The sequence below is a fragment of the Nomascus leucogenys genome, chromosome 11, assembly GCF_006542625.1.
Source record: "Nomascus leucogenys isolate Asia chromosome 11, Asia_NLE_v1, whole genome shotgun sequence".
Classification (NCBI taxonomy): domain Eukaryota; kingdom Metazoa; phylum Chordata; class Mammalia; order Primates; family Hylobatidae; genus Nomascus; species Nomascus leucogenys.
This window is the reverse complement of record NC_044391.1, coordinates 3949151-3974942: the sequence shown is the minus strand read 5'-3', so window position 1 is coordinate 3974942 and position 25792 is coordinate 3949151. Positions and strand designations below refer to the sequence as shown.

The 25792-nt window shown below is 39.0% G+C and overlaps 1 protein-coding gene across 4 annotated transcripts in view; it reads left to right on the top strand.

Moving 5' to 3' along the window:
• The window catches only part of PAK5 (p21 (RAC1) activated kinase 5), a 314727-nt gene that overhangs the window by 218881 nt on the left and 70054 nt on the right, over positions 1-25792 (top strand). For all 4 annotated transcript variants that reach the window (XM_030821975.1, XM_003252622.3, XM_030821974.1 and 1 more), the window contains exon 4: positions 20987-21772. In XM_030821975.1, the coding sequence (XP_030677835.1) occupies positions 20987-21772 (786 nt within the window). The remainder of the gene's footprint in view (positions 1-20986; positions 21773-25792) is intronic.

Below are 25792 nucleotides of genomic sequence, written 5' to 3'. Positions count from 1 at the left end.
GAAGACTCTGCAGGGAAATGTGAGGACAGCAGAGAAGCAGTTCCCCTGACAACCTGTTTGCAGATGAGAAAGGTTAATCCCTTGCTGGGAGCTTTCTATCCAGTGGAGAAATCAGCAGCCTTAGAGTCAGTGGCCTGGACTAAGATCAATAATGGTTATCTATTATGACAAATAAGTCTGTGTAACAAAGCACTCTGAAGCTAAAGAGCTGAAAATACACTCAAACTGCAAAACATTACTGAGAGAAAGAAGACATAAATGAATGAAAAGACATCCTGTGTTCATACATTGGAAGACATAATATTGTTAAGGTGAAAATGCTACGAAAGTCATCTATAGGTTCAATCCAATCCCTATCAAAATGTCAACAGTGTTTTTTACAGAAATAGGAAAACCATCCTAAAATTCATATGGAATCCCAAAGGGCCCAAATAGCCAAAACTCTCTTGAAAAAGAACAATGTTAGAGGATTCACACCTCCTGATCTCAAAACTTACTACAAAACTACAATTAAAACCAAAATAATATTATAATGGCATAAGAACGGACATCTAGACCAATGGAATAGAATATAGCACTCAGAAATAAACTCTCACATATGAGGTCAGATGCTTTTCCACAAGGCAACCAAGACTATTTAATGGAGAAAGGATAATCTTTTCAACAAATAACGCTGGGAGAACTGGATACCCAACAGCCTAAAAAATGAAGGTGGCCCCTTATCTTATGCCATATACATAAATTAACTCAAAATGGGTCAAAATGTAACCATAGAAGTTAAAACTATAAAACTTTTAGCAGGAAACATGGGGGAAGCTTCATGACATTGGATTTAGTAATGATTCCTTGAAAATTACACCAAAAGAAAAAAAATGATAAATTAGACTTACCAAAATGCAAAACTTTTTGCACTGAATTACACTGTTAAGAGCGTGAAAAGCCATAGAATATGAGAAAATAGTTACAAATAATATATCTGATAAGGGATTAACACCCAGAATATATAAAAATCTGTAACAACTCAGCAACAGTAAAAAGAAATAGCCCAACTCAAATACAGGCAAAAGACATAGCTAGATACTGCTCCAGAGAAGATATATAGATGGCCAATAAGTGCGGGAAAAGAAAATCAACATAGTCTGAGAAAATGCCAATCAAAATCACAATGAGATACTAAGTCACACCCATTAGGATGGCTATGAGGAGATATGATATATTTTTAATGGAAAATAACAAGTGTTTCAAGGATGTGGAGACATTGGCATCCTCATGCAGTGCTGGTGGAAATACCAAATGGTGCAGCTGCTGTGGAAAACAGTTTGTTGATTCTTCAGAAGGTTAAACATGGACCTAACTCTAAGACCCAGCAACTCCACTACTCAGTACACCCAAAATAGTTCAAAGCAAGGACTCGAACAGATTATTGTAAATCAATGTTCACAGGAGCATTATTCACGACAGCCAAAAGGTGCAACAATCCAAATGTCTGTTGACAGAGGAATGAATGGATAAACAAAATGTAGTAGATATTATTCAACTTTTAAAAGGAATGAAATTTTTTTTATGTGAATATTCAAAATTACTTTATTTTTAACTGCCAAACTGGAAACATTTTGAATGTCTCTGAACTAGAGACTGGATAAACACATCATGGTATTATTATAAAGTACCATATTATTCAGCAATAAAAGAGAATTAACCATAGATACTTGCTAAAATATGGAAGAATCTCAAATGCATTACACTAAGGAAAAAAGGTCAGATCCAAAAAGCTACATCCTGTATGTACATATTTTTACTACAGTTTTGCAAAGTGAAAACTGTAGGAACAGAAAATAGATCAGTAATTGCCAGAATCTGGGGTGGAGAAAATAGCTGACTGCAAAGGGTCACCAGAGAATTTTGGAGACTGAAGGATGGAGCTGTTCTTTATCTTCATCATGGAGGTGGGTGTGCGATTGTCAAAACTCAGCTAATTGTGTTGTAAAAAGGATAATTCTCCTGTGTATTATACCTTAGTACAAAGAAAGGGCAGAACACAATACATTTAAAAACATATAAATTATTGACACAAATGTGCAAGCACTGAGATTATTTTTTGAGGGCCTGTTACTCATCATTCAACTTCTGAGACAAGGAAGTTATTTCCACTATCTCCTAATGATTTATCACTAATAATACTAATAATAATAGCATTGAATGCAGGAAGATCAGGAGTTGCCAGGGAAGGCTTCCTGATCTGAGTGATAAGGAATAGGCAGTAGAAAAGGAACATTTGGGAAAGGGACAGTGGTGACATTACAAGGAAGTTATTTCCACTATCTACTAATGATTTCCAGTATCTACTAATGATTTATCTCTCCTTGCAGTTTAGCAGGCTTCTGGAGGCACTGAGGCCTGATATGACACAAGGTTGAGACACCACTCTCTTGTGTAATGCAGTGCATGGAGCCCAAGGAGAAAAAGCGAAGAGAAAATTAACACAACAAAGTTACTAGTTAGATCAATCATCCAAATACATTGTCCATTTAAAGGAACTAGACCATGAGAGAATGCACCCAAATATTAAATAATTCAGTGTCTGGGAGACAGCTGCTAAAAAAATTCCTTAGAATGGGGGGAGAGGATGCATCAGGTATTTATGAAGTTCTCTCTTTTTTTTTATTATTGTACTTTAAGTTTTAGGGTACATGTGCACAATGTGCAGGTTTGTTACATATGTATCCATGTGCCATGTTGGTGTGCTGCACCCATTAACTCGTCATTTAGCATTAGGTGTATCTACATGTTACAACATGGATGCACCTTGAAAACATTATGCGAAGTGAAATAAACCAGGGACAAAAGAACAAGTCTTGTGTGATTTCACTTATATGGGGAAGCTAGATAGGCAAAGTCATAGAAACAGAAAGTAGATTCGAGGTTACCAGGGGCTGGAGGGAAGGGGAGTTATTGTTTAATGGGTACAAAGTTTCTATGTGAGATGATTTTTAAAAAGTTCAAGAAAGGAATAGTGGTGATGGTTGAACAACACTGTGAATTGACTTAATACCACCAAATTTTATACTTAGAAATCGTTAAAATGGTAAATTTTATGTATATTTTACCACAATATAAAAAGAGTTTAAAACAATAAGCATTTATTCAAATTTAAAAGAAAAAAACATATAGCCCCATCAAAAGTGGGCAAAGAACATGAACAGACACTTCTCAAAAGAAGACATTTATGTGGCCAAGAAGCATATGAAATAAAGCTCAACATCACTATCATTAGAGAAATGCAAATCAAAACCACAATGAGATACCATCTCACACCAGTCAGAATGGTGATTATTAAAAAGTCAAGAAACAACAGATCCTGGCAAGGCTGTGGAGAAATACGAATGCTTTTACACTGTTGGTAGAAATGTAGGTTAGTTCAACCATTGTGGAAGACAATGTGGTGATTCCTCAAGGATCTAGAACCAGAAATACCATTTGACCCAGCAATCCCATTACTAGGTATATACCCAAAGGAACATAAATCATTCTATTATAAAGATACATGTACGTATATGTTTCTTACGGCACTATCTGCAATAGCAAAGACACGGGATCAACCCAAATACCCATCAACGATAGACTGGATAAAGAAAGTGTGATACGTATACACCATGGAATACTATGCAGCCATAAAAAGGAATGAGATCATGTCCTTTGCAGGGACATGGATGAAACTGGAAGCCATCATCCTCAGCAAACTAACACAGGAACACAAAACCAAACACCGCATGTTCTCACTCATAAGTGGGAGCTGAACAATGAGAAAACATGGACACAGGGAGATAGGCCAGGAACAACACACACTGGGCCTGTCGTGGGGGGAGGGAGAGCATCAGGATAAATAGCTAATGCATGCAGGGCTTAATACCTAGGTGAGAGGTTGATAAGAGCAGCAAGCCGCCATGGCACATGTTTACCTATGTAATAAAACTGCACGTCCTGTACATGTATCCTGGAACTTAAAATACATTTTTTAAAAAACTGTTTATTGTTCCTCACAATTCTGCAAGTTGGCAGTTTGGCCTGTGCTTGACCCATGGTTCTTCTAGCCTCATCAGGGCTCACTCGCATCAGCTTCTGAGTTGGCTAGAGGCTGGCTGGCCTAGCATGGCCTCAGCTGGAAAGACTGGTCTCTGTTCCTTGTGTCTCTCATCATTCACTAGGCTAGTACAGACTTGTACACATGGTAATCAGGCAGGATTCAAAGCTGCACAGCCTCTAGAAATGTAGACTTGATTAGGCACAGCATCATCCCTGCTGTATTCCATTGGCCAGAGCTAAACCCAAAGTCAAGGGAAAGGGAAACAGACTCCATCTCCTGATGGGAGGAGGCGCAGAGTCACACTCCAGAGGACATGCATGCACACAGGAGAGGAGAATTGGAACCACTTTTGCATCAACCTACTCGAGTTTGGGTTTGACATTGTTAAGAATGTGTCAGGACACCAACTGGCATGTGGCAGGATGTGCTCATGTGAGTAACCTAGGATTTGTTCACATAAAGGGTCAGTACTTGTTTTAGGAATTTAAAAGTGAAGGAAAGCATACACAAACCTCAGTTCATGCATACCATTTTCTCTCCCAATAAGTAAGCACCTATCAGATTGTTTTTCAATCAAGCCAGCTGCTTTGCACTTTGGAGGAGCTGTAGCTATTTGGATTAGCTGAGACATGGAGAGAGCCTTCAAAGCAATAGAATTTTAAGCTAGAAGCATGCCAGGGAAACCTTCTCAGTACAGATAAGGACCATAGCCCCAGCAAGGGAAAGTGATTTGGTGAAGGCTTCATAGTTGCCACAGACGGAACTTGGACTAGAATCCAGATTGCCAGATTTATAATCCAGCACTCTAAGACATGGTGCTGATTTCATTTTCCCTGAAATATGTAAACCCCAGTTCAGCCACCCAGGGAACACAGTCTATTCTTTGAGACCTTGCAACCAAGAGCATGCTCCGCAGCCAGCAGTATTAGCCTCACCTAAGAGCTTGTTAGAAATTCAGAATATTGAGCCCTATGCCAGACCTGCTCCCTTGGAGTCTGCTGTTTAAGGAGATGCCTGGAGCATTTATGTGCCAAGTAGGGTTTAATATGCACTGCATTAGGACACTGGTTTTCAACCTCAAATACTAGGAATTGCCTGGGAGAGGTTTAAAACTACCACTGCCTGGTCTTTACCCCAGAGATTCTTATTTATTAAATATTTGCTCTTGGGTGCAGTCTGGGCTAAAGGATTTTTAAAAGCTCCTCAAGCCACGACTTCTCTGTAGTCTATTTTTTTTTCTTTTTTGAGACGGAGTCTCGCTCTGTTGCCCAGGCTGGAGTGCAGTGGCGCTATCTTGGCTCACTGCGAGCTCCGCCTCCTGGGTTCACACCATTCTCCTGTCTCAGCCTCCTGAGTAGCTGGGACTACAGGCGCCCGCCACCATGCCTGGCTATTTTTTTTTGTATTTTTAGTAGAGACAGGGTTTCACTGTGTTAGCCAGGATGGTCTCGATCTCCTGACCTCATGATCCGCCCGCCTCGGCCTCCCAAAGTGCTGGGATTACAGGCGTGAGCCACTGCGCCTGGCCTCTGTAGTCTATTTCTAAGATGCTGAAGACATTAGCAGTTTTTTATATGGTTTTCTCTCTGTGTAGTGGGGTACTATTTTCCTAAAGAGTGAACAGCCTTCAGAAGACCCTAGTTGATGAACCTGCTCCAGCATCCTGGGTCGGATGTAGGATCAAGGGATTTTAAAATTGCTGAGGACTATTTAAATACGTTTTCATAAGGGAGGAAGTTAAATATCAGAAGTGGTCATTGAGAGGAATTTTTTAAAAATCCACTTTGTTTCCCAAGTGGAATAGCATTAATGTACAATGAAATTCCATATAACAAAGGTGTGGCAAATTACACTGTTCAACAGTGAAGGCCAAGAAACATGTAAATCATGGAAGGAAGAAGAGACAGAAGGGAATGCAAGTAGACTACAGGCCTTACGCGTGAACAAAATCAATAGTTAAGCTGTAAATTTGATTTTTTTCAAGCCTCTGGGAGTCCATTTGAAACAGTTACAAGATTTCTATCAACAGAAAAGGTGAGTGGGAAAAGCAGAATTTCCTGTAGGAAAGCCAAGCTTTCTAACTCTAATTTGTAAATAAATGTGTCAGGAGGCCTTTCTAGGGGGACACTTAATGAAGTAGCGAACGATGTCTTCAAGGACATTTCTGGGCCAAAAACACCCCTGGATTTTATGTCTCTTGTGGTGTCTTTTGTTAAATCTGTGGTCTTTATGTGAAAACAACTGATAGAATACAATTTTGGAAACAGGAAAGATAATGTTGTTTGAGTCTCTTCTGTTGTGTGTGTATTGCTTTATCCAAGATATAACTAAGCTTTATCTGAGATATAACTTAGAGAAGAGGAGCTTCAATTTGGCAAGGCAGCTTAGAGAGGAAAGAAGTGGATCATCTCTCTTTGTTGGTACAAGGGTTCGTGCTGTTCTGTTAGTATCATTGAGGGAGTCAATGGGATTATTCAGTGAACTCTTTTCAGAGTCCTGCATTCTGGACTTAAAGTTGCCCTCTTGGATAAACACATGGGATAAATACACTCCATCATTCAGTCACTGAATGCATTCTAGGAGCATAATGTCCAGAGGTGCCCTTGGTGTTGTGAATCAATCATTTTTCCTTTTCTGTATTGAATTACTGTTTCTTTTTCTATTAAATGAAAGAATGACCCTATTAATCTGAAGTTTAGGGGCTAGATTTTTTTTCTTTGATACTATCTCTCTCTCTCCATATATATATATATATATATATACACACACACATATATATATATATACACATATATATGTATATGTGTGTATATATACATACACACACACATCTAAATACACCTAAATATACATATATCTAAATGTATGTGTGTATGTGTTTATATATATCAGTAAATTCTCTCTGTAACAAATATATGATTTTATATATACACAGAGGGAATGGACTGATTTTAAAATCCCTATTGAGTTGAAATTGTTTGGATCATGAAAAGGGGACCTTAGGAGTAAGGAGTAAATCAAAGGCAAATGGTTGTGGACCAAAATTAGGGCTGAGGCAGAAGTTGATTAAAAAGATTTATTGGAAGTCAAATGTGAGAAATGACCTGGGAAAACACACTAGCAAAGTTGGGAATGATCCAAAGTCCGTTACAAGTTGGAATGCTTTTATAAGAAAGTTTGGGAGAAAGGAGAGGGACTCCCATATCAGCGTTGTCCTTTTTCATTGGAGGGTACAGTACAGGGGTTATTGTCATTGTCTACAGATTGCAACATACAGGCTAACACATCTGTGTGCAAGACAATCAGTGAAACTTCCTGATTCAGATACAAACCAGCAAAACTTCATAATTCAGAAACAAATCAGCATCCTTTTCAATGTCAGCAGGTTACTCATTAATCAGTGTGTCAATAAGTTAAGGAACTCAGATACAATTCTTTACTCAGGGACAGGATGTTGCCATGAATCACAAGACCTCCCCAAGGCAGACTAATTTAGAAGCCTGCAAATGTGACCTGCAGGTTTTCTTGGTCGACCAGTGCTGTCCAGACTTCAATGTATATATTAATTACCTGGAGATTTTGTTAAAATGCAGATTATGATTCAGTAGATCTGGATGGGGCTGCAATTCTGCATTCCTAACAAACTTCCAGGTGATGGTGATGCTGCTGGCCTAGGGACCAAGCTTTGAGTGGCAGGAGGAGAAGTTCTAGCAATATGGTTCCCAAACTTGGCTGCCCATTGGAATCCCCTGAAGAGCTTCAGAAATTACTGAACCCTAGAACCATGATCAGAGATGTAATTGGTCTGGGAAGAGACCTTGGCCTCCACCCTGATGATTCCAATGTGCATGGCTTGGAGCCACTGCATTCGAAGCTGTCAGATGAAGCAGGATCTCTCACTGCCTTAGCCTTTCAGCTACAGGTTATTAGAAATCCTCAAGGTGCATTCTTAAACCTTCCACTGGGTTTCAAAGGAACAAAATATTTTAAATGTGAAAACATCTCTTACCCCTAGATAAGGAGAGAGAGAGAGAAAGAGAGATCCTTGGGATAAATGTCTAATTTTGCAAAAAGAAAAGACATGATTTGATTCTGTATATAGCTTATCTAAATGAAAGAAATGTTGTAGAGTTAGCATTTCTGCTGTGCAAAAGGAAAGCACCTTAAGGAATCGCCATACTGTCTTCCACAATGGTTGAACAGAGTTGAACAATGAGAACAAATGGACACAGGGAGGGGAACGTCACACACCGGAGCCTGTCCGGGGGTGGGGGGCAAGAGGAGGGAGAGCACTGGGACAAATACCTAATGCATGTGGGGCTTAAAACCTAGATGCAACAAACCTGCACGTTCTGCAAATGTATCCCAGAACTTAAAGTAAAATTTAAAAAAATAAAAATAAAATAAAATAAAAAAAAGGAAAGCACCATAGACTTGCAGGTTTCTCTGGGTAAGCCAAGTTAGTACATGGAGAGGCATCAGGCTCCATTAGCGGGATTGGTAAAGAGATTGAGGATGAAGGGAGCCTAACCTACCAACTCTTTTTTTTTTCTTTTGATACAGGGTCTCATTTTGTTGCTCAGGCTGGAGTAAAGTGGTATGATTATAGCTGACTGCAAACTCCAACTCCTGGGCTCAAGGGATCCTCCGACCTCAGCCTCTTGAATAGCTGGGACCACAGGAACTTGCCACCATGCCCAGCTATTTTTTTTTCTTTGTAGAAATGGGATCTAGCTATGTTGTCCAGGCTGGTCTGGAAGTCCTGGCCTCAAGCAGTCCTCCTGCCTCAGCCACACAAAGTGCTTGGATAGCAGGTGTGAGCCACCATGCCCAGCCCTGCCAACTCCTAATAGTATGAATAGCATCATTTCTTTGGCATTTGCTAAGAGTTACTGGAATATTTCAGCTACAGGCTTGTATCTCTGACTGGGTTTAAGAGATAGGATTTTCTTCTCCTCTGACCCAGCCACCCACCCACAGCCACGTCCCACAACACCTGTTCTCTCTCCCTTAGACCTTCAGTCTTTGACCTTGCTGCATTCTCCTTACTTATCAGCACCCTCCTTTAATAATCTCCTTTCAACTTAAACTGCATGGTTCATCCACATTCTAGTGCCCATTGCTACCTACCTACTTGCATGACAACTACCTGGCAAACACCCATTCTGAATATATCCAATGTCCTACCTTTGCAGAAGCTGCCCATAGAGTGCTGCATACTTGCTGGGCAAGTCAAGCAACCTTTTGGTTTGGTGCAATTCCAATGTATTTTGACAAAGGAATAATTTATGTGTAATAAGATATACAAATCATAAATGTACAGTATGCCAAATTTTTACAAATGTATGTATTCGTGTGACCACAACCAAGATCAAGATATACAATATTTTCATCACCCAGAAAGTTCCCTTGGGCCCCATCCCAATGAGCACCTTTCCCCTAGGGGTAACTAGTATTCTGACTTTGATCACCAAAGAGAAATTGGTAATGAATATCAAGGAATGTTTGGTAAAGCTGACTAAGGTACATGTGCTTGTTTGTTACATGGATATTACATGCATAGTTGTGGGGGTTCTGCTTCTAGTGTACCTATCACTGAAATATTGAACATTGTACCCAACAGGTAATTTTTCAACCCTCATTCCTTATCCACCATCCCACATCCCTGCTTTTAGAGTTCTGAGAGTCTATTCTCTCCATCTTTATGTCCATGATGACCTTAATATTTGATGGGGTTAGAAGTTTCAAACTTTTGAGACATACGGAAGACTTGGATTGCAACTTTTCTTCTCTATTTTTTGCATAGGGCATACTTTTTTCTTGGCATCTAAGAACAGTCAATTTCTGAAATATGAATTACAGTGCATAGTTATAATACCAACTTTATAGTTTAAAATATTATTTGACTGCCTACTGGTTTTATTTCCAGATTAACAAGTTTCTTAACATTTATTATGCCTCCAAGAGATAATTTCCACATTTGTAAAGATTGCTTGAAATGTCAGGTAAAACAACAACAACAACAGAAATTTATATTTAGGACATGCAAAGGTAAATTTTTCTTGGCTAAATTTAAAATAAATATGCCTTGTGCTATATGAGAATGTAATTAATTGTGGCCCTTAGCATTGCATATTAGCAATATTTAGAGCATAATTTAATCAGTTGGTTGATTTGGGGAGGTAGTTGCAATTGATATGTAGACTACATGTTTTATTAGTTATTAAATTTTTAAATGTCAGAATCTTGAGTAAATGCAATGTAACATTTCCTTTGTTATAGAGAAAGAATTTTCAAGTTGCTTTAAAGGCTGATTATTTCAAAGACCAGTCAACTTATTTTTCCCTGATTCTCATAAATTCTGAGTTTTGAACATCCTTTCTTTAAAAAGCTTTGTTTCTGGAAATATTTTCTATTCTGCCCCCCATAGAATATACTTACATTTCTTTCACTGTATCTCAAAGAGTTTGGAGCTTGTCTTTCTGAGCTTTGACTATCCTTTCTACTCCTGAGAGTTGAAGCTGAGGGTGCTGACAGAGTGTTGTGGTTTTCATATTCTATAGAGAGGTAGCATTTGTAACAGGTAGGTGTGAGCCTTGCTTTCAAACCTCCCACCTGCTAGCTGAGTGACACTGGGAAAATTCCTTGGCCTCTCTGAGCCTCACTTTCCTCCTTCTTATAAAGGGGTAATAATGCCATACCTTGGAGTCATATTATGATTATTATATATTGGAAAAATACTTCTAATCATCTTGGCACACAGCAAGTGTTTAATCCATGGTAGTGACTAGAAACTCTATTAAACCAATTTATGGACCGGTGGCAGTCATTTTATTCATCAGTTCACAAATTCTTTAAAGTTCAGATCATATGGAGGACAGGGCATGAGGGAGGAAATGATGGATTCTGTTTATGCCCACAACACCTACTGTTGCCTAAGGTGACCTTACCACCCAGCAAGAACCTGGCCAGTCTGCTTCTCGAATTGCTGTTCCAGAAAAGCTCATTTGCGAACAGTATCGGGTTGTTTATTTGGGTTGCTTATTCTAGTCAATTGACTTGGCCAACAAACTGCATTTCTTCAGGAGTGGGGAGAACTGTGTTTCATGTCCTCCTCTGTCACAGAACTGCAGACAGTAAACAAAGTGATGCCTGTGGTGCCATATGACTCCCTCCCTCTAAGGATCCACATTCAGCTTTTGGGGAGGCTTATTTCTTTTTTTTGGCATGGCCCATGAATCAAATACTAGCAGAGTTTTCCCTCCAAAGATGAGACCTGTTTATCTAGATCAGGGTTCAGCAAACTTTTTCTGTCAAGGGCCTGACAGTAAGTATTTTACACCTTGTAGGCCATATGGTCTCTCTTGCAACTCAGCCCTACCACTGTGGTGCACAAATCCAGCCATGCACTCACCATATGTAAATATTTACAAAAACAGACAGAGGGCCAGGTTTGGCCCATGAGTCACGTAGCTTGCTGACTTCTGCTCTAGATCAGTTCTGCTCAATACAAGTAAAATGCAAGCCACATATTTAATTTTACATTTCCTAGTAGCACATTAAAAACAATTCTTGGCCAGTCCTGGTGGCTCATACCTGTAATCCCAGCACTTCAGGAGGCTGTTGCATGAGATCACTTGAGGCCAGGAGTTTGAGACCACCCTGGGCAACATAATGAGACCTCCTCTCTACATTTTTTTTTTTTTAATTAACCAGGCATTTTGGCACATGCTGTACTCCTAGCTACCCAAAATAACTTGAGCCCAGGAGTTTGAAGCTATAGTGGGCTATGATTGCACCACTATACTCCAGCCTGGATGACAGAGCAAGATCTTGTCTTCAAAAAAAAAAATTTGTAATATATTCAAACATCTTGATTTTTAAAGATAAAACGTTTTTAAGCCTTAGAATAGAAAGAGACAGATGTCTTACCTTTATGAGTAACCTAAGTTTGCTGAGACCAGCCTAGCCAACATGGTGAAACCCCATCTCCACTAAAAATACAAAACTAGCTGGTCATGGTGGTGCATATCTGTAATCCCAGCTACTTGGGAGGCTGAGGCAGGAGAATCGCTTGAACCCGGGAGGCAGAGGTTGCAGTGAGCAGAGATCACACCATTGCACTCCAGCCTGGGCAACAAAAGCAAAACTCCATCTCAAAACAAACAAACAAAAAAACAGAAATTGGCTTTTTGGATTCCATGTGATGAAGATTATTACATAATTTGTTAAAAAGGGATTTTCTGGTTAGAATCCCTTACCACTACCTCCACTCTGAAATATATTGCCTGAATTATCTTGTTTTCCAGGGATATGCAATGCTCAAATGTTCACCCAATTAGCCCCACCCACTGTTGTTACGGAGTAAAAGGTATATGTAGAGAACTGAAAGAAAATAGATAAAATATCTGTTGATAATATCGAATGAAAATATTTATTGAAAATATCTAATGATATTACAAAATCCAAACAAGAGTTACCATTTCTTCCTATAAGGATCTAAGTAGATCAAATCTGTTTGTTGTGACTATGTTCCCTGATGTTTCCAGCTACCTGCCTTAATAAAAACAAGGAAGCCGGTTCTTTACCAACAGGTAAGAATTTAGATAGTTTAAAAGTACAGAAGTCCTGAGAGAATCTTGGTTTATACTTCAGTTGTGGAAATATTTAGCTTATTAAACTCCTGAGCTATATTTACCCGAAAGACAAAATGAAACACATGTTTGAGGCACACAGAAGATACTGCTTTTGAAAAAGAGATGTGAGGTCCTATTAGGGCAAAGCTGTTAATTACACACTTCATTATTGTCAAGGTTAATACAGTCTGTGAGGGCAGAGGCACTTTTTCATCTCTTTTCGGGGAAAAAGGGGAGACAGCTGTTTTCACAGACAGATCCATTATAGCTTATCACCAGCCAACAGCCCGCGGAAGGAGCACTATGAAATATGGCCACTGTCACTGGGAGCCTGAACAAATGCTGAGCTGGTCCAGGATACAATGGAAAGACAATGAGCATCATGGCTTCAAACTCAAATAGATTGGGTTGCATTGATTTTTAATGCCTGGAGGTTCCATGGCATAAAATCCACCAATCCTCTTGCAGTTATTGTATTACTGATCTCTATAAAAGTGCACAATTTTGCTTTAATGAACACCAGAGACAGACAATAATAACTAATGGTTCTTCTGTTTGGAAGCCTGGTTAAACCATGTTGGAAAATTCTGCACGTTTGGATTTTCATTATTACTGCTTTGCCACTTATGATTCTATGAAGTGAAACTTGTATCAGCAAAACAAATACTGCCTTGGTTCTGATTTAACTGGTCTTCTTTTCTTTAATTTTTTGGGTGGGGCAACAATTTGTTTTTAGCAAACATTTACATTTTGCAACCCCCTGCTTATTAATACGGAGCTAATAGTTTTCATTGAAACAGATGAGTGTGTGCTTTATTTAAAGTGTGATACATTTATACCATCAACAAACATTTTCAAATGCTAACCATGAAAATGAAATCCAAGAAAAGACTGTCTTAGGACGTGCCTTAGTTTCTTTGCCCTTTTGTTTGGTTGGTGGGTTGGCTTTTAGATTTTGCTTTCATTTTTTTACTAGTGGTTGACTAAAATTTCTTCTTTCTAAATGTTTGTAACCACATCATATCTTTTGTAGTATTCAGATGTTGTTCATCAATAACTTTAAGGCTTCTAGCCTTATAGTAAGGGCATGATGCTAAAGAAGCAGGTGTACCAAAATGGTGAAATAAATGAAAGTCATCGTTTTGGTTAAGCAGGAGAAATGTTTCATCTTGAAAGGGAATGAGAAAATGATCATGTAATTCCCAATGTGTATATATAGTGTAAATGTACTTAGCGCTATGTGCATATATATATATAGAACACAATACATATAGTACATTTAACACTATATTATAGATAATAAAATGCATATTTAATAAAATTTTTTTATATATGTATGTATATACATGTAATGCTGACTGTTCTTATATAGAAAAGCATACCTCAGTCTAATTTTTTATTATAAAAGTAACCCTGATTGTAGAAGATCTAGAAAATGCATTAACCCCATTGTATACACAGTGTAACCCTCAGACCATCATCATCATCCTCATCACCTGAGAGCTTTTTGGAACTCTAGCATCCCAGGCCCCACCCAGACCTACTGAATCAGAGTCTCCCTTTAACAAGATGCTTGTGTGATTTGTGTGCACTTTAAAGTTTGAGAAGCACTGGACTGAAATATAAATCACCCCTAGTTTTCCCACCCTGAGATGACAGCCGCTATCAAAATTTTACTATATTTCTATCAACTTTTCTTTTCTATACCTATCTTTCCATTTAAATCTTGAAAGTCTAACTTGGTTAATTTTTCTGACTCATACATTACATTTTTAAGAAAAATAACTATAGAATGCTGATTGTTAATTTGAAAGTATTCCACTTTTTAGATCTCAGAAGGAATATTTATGTAACAATTGTAATTAATTTGAGATACATCTGTTTAAAATCAAGAAATATGTATTTTGTATCTAAAGTTACTAATAGTACTTTAATGTCTCCCACATCAATTATCCCTTTTTTTCCCACCATACGAAGCTAGATTTATTTCTTCTAGGTGTTGTTTGTAGCTTCCTTTCTTCTTCATTTATTATCAACCTAATTTAAAAGTAAAATTTACCACCTCAGCCCCCCACCCCGCCCCGGCCAATAGTTAAGTAACTAGCACTTATAAGTACTTTGTATATGTCAGGAATCGTGCCAAGTTTTTTACACATATTACTGTATTAAATAATCACATTAACCCTGTGAGGTAAGGATCTAGTCTCAATGTTTTTTGGATTAAGAGACAGTGACTTAAAAAGGTTAGATAACACTTAATATTACCTATCTCATAAGTGCTATAAGCCTAAGATACAAAATAATGATAATAAATACTACATTTTTAAACAATGTTTCTTATCAATTGGTAGTCTTTATCATTTCTTCTAAATAGCATTTAGCTTTTAGCAGTATTAATATTTTTCTCGGGATATGTGGTGACAAGTGCACAGAAACAGCAGGTCCCCAGTTCTGAGATCACACATTAATTCACACGATGAAATAGTGACCCTCTAATCTCCTATGGAAATGTTAATGAACACACTTGGGAGACAAAAAAATCCCTATGAAATGGTTATTGATTCCTTTTATTTATTAATTTCCTAAATATAAGATATTTGTAGCACGACTAATGACAGAAAAAGCTCTATTTAATAGGCCTTCATTATGTTGTTCTTAGTAATCTAAAAATATTGATAGGTAGTATAGGCCTAGACACATAGATACTATAGTTCTGATTTTTATCCATCTATAGGTATTTTAGGATAAATAGATGCCTCTTTTTGACATGTAAATTTTATTATTTCAGTATTTCTCAAGAATGAAGTGTGAGTTTAAAGTCTGCCTAATCGATTCATTAATCAAATTGGAAGGGTTTTGGTGTAAAAATAGGGAGATTTAAGGGGCCCGGAACTTCCAAAGGAGGTGTTCAATAATGCTCTTATCTCAAAGGAATCACACAGGGAATGATTTTTTTTCCTTCTAAATTACCTGTGTCCTTGTAGTGAATTTCCAACACTAACAGTCTACCCCCCATCACAGCCATTTGTTAATTTGTGAAGATGAACTAATAGGTTTTTGGACATAAATTCCAAACAAATAATTGGGATACCAATTTGATATGAGCAGAGAGCCTTTCTTCTGTATTCACAATTGCCATCCTGACCCCAAAGATGGTAGCATCTTAAGGCATACAGATCACCTCTGAGCTTCAGTTGTCCAATAAATGATGAGCTGGTGATTATCTCTTTTTTTTCTCCCTCTAGTTACATCTATTGCTTCCTCCTAGACGCGCTTCATAGTTCTCTTCTTCCAGAAACTTTCCCTAGACTTTTAGCTTGTTTTTCTCTGATCATTTTTGAAATAACCTTCATACTTTTCTTGGCCTTCATTAACGAATGTGTCGAAATGTTCTTAATTCATATCATATTTACAAATTCCCGTCCACTGAAGGCAGTGTTTTCGCTGAGGGCATTAGGATGTTTTAAAACTGTTCTGTAGCCCCTCCTTCTATCTGCAGCTACAATTCTAGGGGGAAGGGGATCACTAAATACCATCAAATGATAATATCCCTATTACAAATAAGAGAACAGGTAATGAAATAAAGAATGAAATTAAATCACATAGCAAGTGTGTACTGAAATTGAAACTGGAATCTAGAATTATCCAAATTCCGTACATTCAGCAACTAATTTCTGAGAGTGGAGCGCACGATAAAAATATGCACCACAATGACCGATGGCCAATTTGCTGGGTTGTGGTGTCACACACCAACGTTGCATTGCTTACTGGTACTATTTTGTTTAGCCTAAAAGAGTCTAAAGCATACCACAGAAAGAGACCTAGACTGGGAGAAAGGAGACTTGGGATCAGATTCTCTGTTTGTTAAATATTGTTGGCAAAGTCAACTCCAGGTTTCAGGTTTTACTCAGTAAAAAGAAGAGGTGACCTAGACTCTTTCCAAAATTAAGATGCTGGAAGTGATTGCAGATTGAATATTTTGTGTATTCAGACATGGGAAGGCTTGGGGGGCAGACAAGAAAGAATAATTGGAATATTGTTTAAGATGGATAGAATTTAAAGAAATAATATTTTTCTAGGATACAGAGCTAAAGGTAACACTGAATATGAAAGAATCTAATATAGTTAAGTATTGTTTATCAAGTTCAGAAAAAGTCTGGATAAGATAAGATTTTTGCTAAAGGATTATCCGAGTAGATCCAGTGATTCAGAAGGCCCTTTAATACCTTGGTGTGCCTCACACTCATTACCCATGTGGCACATCTGTCAACACAAATGCCTGGGATTAAACACACCGGGAAGCTACTTTTGGAGGAACCAGGAATTCCTGATAACATTTTGTTTGAGTAACCTGCCTATTGTTCATAAAGAGAGAGAATAGAAAATGTGCAAGAGTATGATTTCTGTCCAAAAGGAAAAACTTTTAGTTGATACACTGTGATATAAACAAACTCTTTCTGTTTTCTTTAAAAACAGTGCAAGACATTATTGAATAGGAAAGGAGGCCAGGAGTTTAAATCCATAGAAGGTAGCAGAACAGATGTCTAAGAGGGCTTGAAGGCCACCCTGAGGAAATAGAGAAGTGGTAAACAAGGCCAGGCGCAGTGGCTCACACCTGTAATCCCAGCACTTTGGGAGGCCAAGGCAGGTGGATCACGAGGTCAGGAGTTTGAGACCAGCCTGACCAACACCGTGAAACCCTGTCTCTACTAAAAATACAAAAACTAGCCAGGTGTGGTGGTGGGTGCCTGTAATCCCAGCTACTGGGGAGGCTGAGGCAGGAGAATTACTTGAACCTGGGAGGCGGAGGTTGTAGTGAGCCAAGATCATGCCACTACACTCCAGCTTGGGTGACAGAGCAAGACTCTTTCTCAAAAAATAAAATAAAATAAGTGGTAAACAGGGAAGATACAACTGAAATGAAATAGGAAGCTGCTGAAATAGACTTGATATTTTTAAGGCTGAGTTATAGCTGTTTCATCTTTCCTCTGCTAAGGCTGCTCATCTTTTCCTCTTCACAGTTATTGTTTCTCCCAAGTTAACCTGTGGGGTGAGCATGGATGTTGTTCCTCTGGGGAAAGGTCCCAGGTTATATACATGATTCTTTCTTTCTGTAAGAGAGGCTCCAACAGAGCATTCCCTACTTTGGCAATCAATCCATCAATTTATGCACCACCCTCAACAATGACTACATTCCATAAAATGAATTCCACACTATGGAATAAAAAAGGAATAGGCAAAAAAAAGAGACTAGGCTATTAGTTTATGAACATTGACTATATTATGCTCAGTGGAAGCAGTCAAGCTGAAAGGCTCCAGACTGTATCATTCCATCCATATGATATTCTGGAATAGACAAAACAATAAGGACAGAAAACGGATCAGTGATATCAAGGGTTTGGGGAGAGGGTAATGTTTGACTAGAGGAAACTCAGGAGATATTTTTGCAGCTGGTGGCACTAATTTTATGGCACTCTAACAGTGAATACATGATGCTTTGCACTTGTTGATACCCATAGAGCTTTGCAGCACAAAGAGTTAATTAAGTATGCAATTTCAAAAAACAACAAAAAATAAACCAGAAGATCAGAGGATCCTGGGATAGAATGCAGAATGTGACCAAAGAATCCAACAGCTACACATATATGACATAACCTCATTAAAAGGGGTGCAGGAAAGAAGACACTAACTTAAGGAACTTTGGAAACAGTGCTTTGAATGGAAACTGTAAGTGTAAAGGAATTTTAAAGAACTAGACATAAACACGGTACTTGAGTTGACAAAGTTGTTTCTCGTGGTAGAGTGGGTTAATCTGAAACTGCTGAACAGCTATACTAGCACTGAATAGGCAAATGACTGGCAGATGGTGGGGCTCATGTTTTTTACTGTTACAGAGGAAGTTACAGGTAAGTAAGGAAATGGCAAGAATGAACAATATGGTACTTGATTAGATTCAGAGACAATGTGGATTTATGTTTTGGTTAACATAGATACAGATGGATGGATATAATTATAGGTGTGTGAGTGTATTCATGAGTTAGTCTACAAACATATTATTTCGGAGCTCTGTTTGCTGAGGCCTGGCAGTGACACCCAATAGCAATGAGTATTCCTGGAACCAAATCTTAATTTCTAATACTATTAGCGTTCCTTGGAGAAATGCCTGATTTTGGGGGAAAGAGCAGGGAAAATAAAAGATAAACCTGGAGCTTCTTGTAGGGACAGAAAGTAAGGAAGTGCTCAAAAAATAAAAGGAAGAGGGATCATCAAAGGGACACAGCAGCCAGCCTGAGAGAACTCTCATTGACAAAAGCTGGAACCATTTGAGCAGCAAGTCAAATAGCATAGTGTTGGCTTATAACCCAAAGTATAAAATAAATAACCATAGTCCATCCATCCTTATATATAAATAAATAATTGAATAAGTAGGTAAATGGGAGCAAATAAGCAAGTCTCTTGTGCAGAAGAATTCCAACTACTTTATATAGATACCCTCCCACATACACACACACCCAGGAAGATAGAGCTTAAATCCCTGCCCCTTGAGTAGATGCTACACTTATTGACTTGTTCCCAAAGAATACAATAAATGGAAAGCTAGGGGAGGGGAGTGTGACTGTGTGTTTAAGAAACCTGGCAAATAAACGACGTCACCCAGGTAGTCAGGGCTAACATCATCATTACTAAGTCATGTCAATGACATGTACCCTGAACATCGTGTGATGAAATGTGTCTTTACTCTCTGGTCTTCCTCCTCAAACCAAATAACCTCTGTTTCAACATGGGAAAAACACCAGAAAACCCCAATTGAGGAACGTTCTCCAAAATACCTGACCAGTACTCCTCAAAACTGTCAAGGTCATCAAAAAATAAGGAAAATCTGAGAAACTGTCACAGATCAGAGGAAACTCAGAAGACATAACAGGTAAATGTAATGAGCTATCCTGGATGGAACTCTGGAACCCTAGGAGAAAATTAATGAACTCTATATGAACATGGGGTTTCCTTAATAGCAATGCAAGATATTAACACAAGGGGAAACTGGATGAGAAGTCTATGAGAACTCTGTATTCTCTTTGCAACTTCTCTGTTAATCTAAAACCATTCTAGAATAAACATTTTATTTGAAAGAAAAGGGTATAGTACAAAAGTATTAGTCCAGGACTCTTTGAAAGAAAAAAAAAATAAACCCTCTGTTTCACCTTGGATAGATCTATAAAACATCAGCTCCAGGACAACTTTGACTTCTTCCTCCATTTGAAATCTTCTATTGTACCATACAGGATGGTTTTGAACTCCTTGCTACTTGCTCAAAAGTATTTTTTTCCTAAAATCCTGGAAGTCTGAAGTCACAACACTTTGTTCTTTGTTCTTTTATCCACCCCCATCATATTTGCCTGCAAATCCTGTCATTGTCAAGGCACGGCTGACGGGCTTTGTAAGTGGTTTGCGATGTCTTTCAGTTCCTGGTATTCTTGTGTTATTTAGGTTCATTAAAGGGAACAATTTGTCACTAAGATCCAGGTGCAACCATCGTTACTAGGCCATCCAAAATTCAGCGGTGATGTTACACAGAAGTGTGGCCATAGCAAACAAGCAGTACAGTATAAGTATATATACTTAATAAGAATATCACATTTGATCATAAATCACACAAATAATCTTCAGTCTGTTTCCTAATTACGGTTTCAGGAAGTGCCTTCCTCATCTATAAAATTTCATAACCTCAGTTATTATGTGTCTTCCATATAAGGGCAAAAAATGTACACCCATTTTTAGTTATGTTAATAGTTGGGTGACAATGCCTTCTGGTTTTGAAAATCATCTGAATAATGAATGTAAAACAGTAATAAATATTATTTTTTATTACCAAACAGTTATAGAGTGTTAAATTGTAATTATCAGCTCATCATTAGGTGGTTAGGGCGTATTATTTAGGTAGAAGAAGTAGGGGGAAGGGATTTGCCTGTTAACTGGTAAATAAAACAGTGATATTCTATGTGGGCTCCTCCATGGCTTTTTGGTGGTTATTTGATGTCTCTGTTGAGATAGGTAAGAAGAAAAATGCAATTTGAGATTGTTTACTCTTTGATTTATTTCACCACTGAAGTCAATCAACACTTTTATCTTTATCATTTTTTGTTAAGTGTTCCTGGGGTCTTTTTTCTTCTTTAGTTTAATTTGGATGGAGAGGGGGTGGGATGCCACCATCAATTTAAAAGCATGAAATATTTTCTTTAAACAATATTCCCTTTATTATTCCCAGACAATCGTTAGAGGAAACAAACCCTGCAAGGAAACCTCCATCAACGGCCTGCTAGAGGATTTTGACAACATCTCGGTGACTCGCTCCAACTCCCTAAGGAAAGAAAGCCCACCCACCCCAGATCAGGGAGCCTCCAGCCACGGTCCAGGCCACGCGGAAGAAAATGGCTTCATCACCTTCTCCCAGTATTCCAGCGAATCCGATACTACTGCTGACTACACGACCGAAAAGTACAGAGAGAAGAGTCTCTATGGAGACGATCTGGATCCGTATTATAGAGGCAGCCACGCAGCCAAGCAAAATGGGCACGTAATGAAAATGAAGCACGGGGAGGCCTACTATTCTGAGATAAAGCCTTTGAAATCCGATTTTGCCAGATTTTCTGCCGATTATCACTCACATTTGGACTCGCTGAGCAAACCAAGTGAATATAGTGACCTCAAGTGGGAGTATCAGAGAGCCTCGAGTAGCTCCCCTCTGGATTATTCATTCCAATTCACACCTTCTAGAACTGCAGGGACCAGTGGGTGCTCCAAGGAGAGCCTGGCATACAGTGAAAGTGAATGGGGACCCAGCCTGGATGACTATGACAGGAGGCCAAAGTCTTCGTACCTGAATCAGATGAGCCCTCAGCCCACCATGCGGCAGAGGTCCAGGTCAGGCTCGGGACTCCAGGAACCGATGATGCCATTTGGAGCAAGTGCATTTAAAACCCATCCCCAAGGACACTCCTACAACTCCTACACCTACCCTCGCTTGTCCGAGCCCACAATGTGCATTCCAAAGGTAACGTTTGCTACCTCCTTTCCCTCAAGTGTGCAAAAACCTCCACAAGGGTGGTGCTGGCACGATCTTTTTATACGATCAGATTGCAAAGTACTTGTTTGCCTTTTAAGGGAAAATCGATATCAAAACCCACCCTATCTCCACTTGTGAGGCCCCAGGGCCGAAGGTTTAGGATAAAGCATATATATTCATTAAAATAAGAATCTATCTTTTGGGCCCTCCTGCATGGTTTCTCATTAAAAGGCAAATAAACTTATTTATTTGAAAGATAGAATTCTGATATATGAGTGATAAATATGTGACTATATTTCACTAAGTTTCCTGTTAAGGAGTGGATCAGTCATATACAATCATAGAGCATTAGATCGAGCCATACAGTGGTTCCTACATCCTGGCAAAGGTTGCATGGACCTGCTAAAAAGGAAAGAAACTCAGGATAACATGGTAATTTTTAAATAAAGCTAATTGTGTTCAACTCAGGGGATGGTCCTTCATATTAAGAGTATGTACTTTCTACTATATTTGATTTGAAATATTGGTTTTTGTATGAAATTTGGGGGTGACAGATGGTTGCTGGACCGCTGGACCATTTTTGTACCCTTTTTACATTGTTTTGTTGTAATTCCTCTTTTAAATTTTGTTTAAATGTTAGCAGCTCCAAGTGTGCTCTGAAATTTGACTGGTCCATGATATCCTAAAGTTTGGGAATCACTGCCGGAGAAGTTACTGAAACTAAAAGCACAGACAAAGGTCTATGGGTCCGAAGGTCTACAGTCTTAGAAAATACCTTTGAGAATGTGCAAGCGATTTATTTTTCCCTGTCATTTAGAAATGTTTTTGCTACCTTACCTGTCCAGCAAAAGTGAACATGGACCATTGGGTGTGGACTATGGATTACATAGAGGTCTTGAGGCAGGTGAGAGGGACTTCTCACAGGGCAGTCATGTACCTTATTTATACCAAACTCTCAACAGTTTGGTGAGTAGCACAGAAAACTCTGGAAGCCAAGCCTGCCTGCATTCACCTGATTTATTGATTATAGACAGTCGATATTTTTCCTTTGCTTCTTATTTCTCATCAACCTCATCCAAGATGTTGAAGAGAAGACATTTAAGTGTATTGTTGGAGTTACTTCAGCCATTCTTTAGAATAAACAAAAAAGCTGTCACCTTAGTTCCCAAGATTAAAATTAAAAACAAATCTTGATAAATAACGGCCTGAGATATGTTCCTCCAGTTAAAATTCACATAGTGACAGTGTTTTTTTTTATTATCTCGTGGTGTTAATGTACTTGAACACCCACACTCAGGATATTATGACTGCTTTCTCTTCCTGTGTTCTTGCCAGGGAGACTGTTGGAAAGAGGTCTCATTAACCACAAGCAAAATCTACTTGAACTCATATGCATGTCTCATGATACGTGAGATAGTTTATTCCATTTCTTGTGCGTATCACTTGTGCATTTCTGTGAGTGATATGAAATAAATGAGTTAACATGTTCTATAGCTGAATTGAGTTACATCCTCAGGCTTTGAACATCAGTGGTTTTTTTTAATCTAAGATTTTGTGTGTGTGTGGCTTATTTGCATATTTGTGTTACGGAGTTGTTTGGGGTCACAGTCACAGAGAAAACATTGCCCAGATGATGCTGTGTTTTGGCCCTGGAGCCTCATTTGGCTCTTCCTGGATGTTGGAAATGAATATTGGGTGGGCTACACATGTCTATAGTCCAAATAGTTTTAGAGGTCAAGAGCTTTAGAACTGTTAATTCTGGAGTTTCAGTCTTCTCTCTTTTTTATTTTTATCTTTTTTAAAAGGATGAACTGGTATCCCTGAGTCCCTGAGTCCACATTTTCACATAGCGTGGGCTTTTGGGATTTCATGTCACCACCAGCAATCCCTGCACACTTGTTTCCTAGAAGGGGAAACTGAGGCCCAGAGAGCCACATGACTCACTTACAGTTTCATAGTTAGTTGGTTGCAAAACAAGGACAAGAACTCAAGTCTGGTGTTTCTCCCTGCTCAATATTTTCCTATTATTTGGGTGTATGTTATTTCGGGGATTCGACTGCATTTGCCAAGAAAATCCATGAGAAGTCCCAGTGGCCACCAGAACTTTAGTCTAAGTGATAGAAGAAGGAGGGCGGGAGGGGTGATTCGCTCTAATTCCCTGCAGGCTCCCTCTATTCTGCAGACTTCCAAATATAAGACAAAGCAGACCTGCCCTGAAATCTGGCTCTGCCAGCCCAGAAACAATGCACAAACTATTGTGGCTCACCAAAAAAACCACAACAACAACAAAAACAGCATATTCACTTGTGGGAACTTCTACCAAGGGTGTTCAGCCCTTATGATCAGAAATAAAAAGAAGCAAGCTGCTGCTCCATGTTTCACAGGAAACTCGTGACAGATTCATGAGCAGGTTTTGTGTTTTGTGGGAGGATAAGAGGTGGGAGGCAGGTTAGTAATTAAAACGTTTACTTGATTAAAAATACAACGTTTCTCTAAAAAGACGGAGGTGCCTGTGTCTTTAGAACTGTACTCTTAGAGTGTACCAATCACATCTGGATTTCCAGCTGAGGGAAGAAATAGCGGTCACGACTCAGATGAGTCGGCCTTGCATTGCAGAGACTCCTAGAGGAGGCTGGGTCATGTTTTCATCTCCAATAATAAAAGGAAGCACAAAACTTGTGTAGGTCTCCAGATGAAGCAGAAATGAGGAGGGTCGTGTGTATGTGTGTGTGCGCACACGTGTTTGTGTGTGTGTGTTTGACAGACAGTTTTACATTTTGTCCTAAAGAAAAAAAAAAAGATTAATGTTAACCCACAGGAAAAAAAAAAAAAACTCCTTCAATGTTGTCTACCTACTTAATTTCCCTGCTAGCATGGCAGGAATCAAGACTGTTATGAGTCTGTTGATGCTGGCCTCCTCTCTCTACATTTAAGTGTATTTTGCTGGAACTAAGCAGATGAAACCCTGGGGTTGGGAGGGTGGGAAACAAAGCCCAACAAAAACCATATAGTACCATACCCACCACAAAATTATGAAAACTGCCAGATGTGGAGAGAGAATGCTTTCCACCCTCGCCTGCAGACAAATCTGCCTTCCAGGGAAGGAAGCTAGCTGGAGAAATTGTCACCATGTATTTGACTTTGCTCATTCCTGTGCTCTCCAGGGACTAGGCAGCCACCTATTTGTGTCTTTGTATTGGCCCAGCACATCCGTTCCTTGCTGCAGCTACTGAGAAGCCCCCAGCCTAACAATCCCACCAGTTCATTAAGCATTTGCTATGTACCAGATACACGCCGTGTCTTGTTGAGCCTCACGGATCTGTAAGGCAAGAATTCTTGACCCCTTTGTACAGATGAGGAAATGGGTTTTAAGAGGCTCAGTATGCTCACAGCAGAGCTGGGATCCAACTCTTTGGGCTTAAGCCTTTCACCAGACATTGCACGAATTTCCGGTAGCACAGGGGTAGCTTCTGAGGGTGCAAAGCCTGCAACCTGCCTGATTATAAGCTCATTTTAATACCTGAAGCAATGAAGTTGCCGTTAATTAGCAATTAATTTCACAATTAGGTTGCATCATCCCCTTTCACTCTGTAGCAGAGTCCACCACTTTGACACTATGAACATTTTGGACCTAGTAATTCTTCATTGTGGGAGGCTGTCCTGTGCATCATAGGATGTTTAGCGGCATCCATGGCCGTTCCCCACTAGATGCCCATAGCATCCCTCCCTCACTCCTAGCAACCAAAATATATCCAGACACTGCCGAATGTCCTATAGGCAGAGGAGGGCAAACTTGGCCCAATTAAGGACAACTGTTCAATAGCTATCGTTTATCAAGCACATTTTGGCAGTTAAAGGTATAGGTTTTGGAGATAAACTGCCTGGGTATGAGTCTTGACATTGCCACTTATTAACTGGGTGAACAAGTCGCTTAACTGTGCCTCCACTTCTTTATCTACAAAATAAGGATAAAGACAGCCCATGTCTCATTATATAGTATGAGGGTTA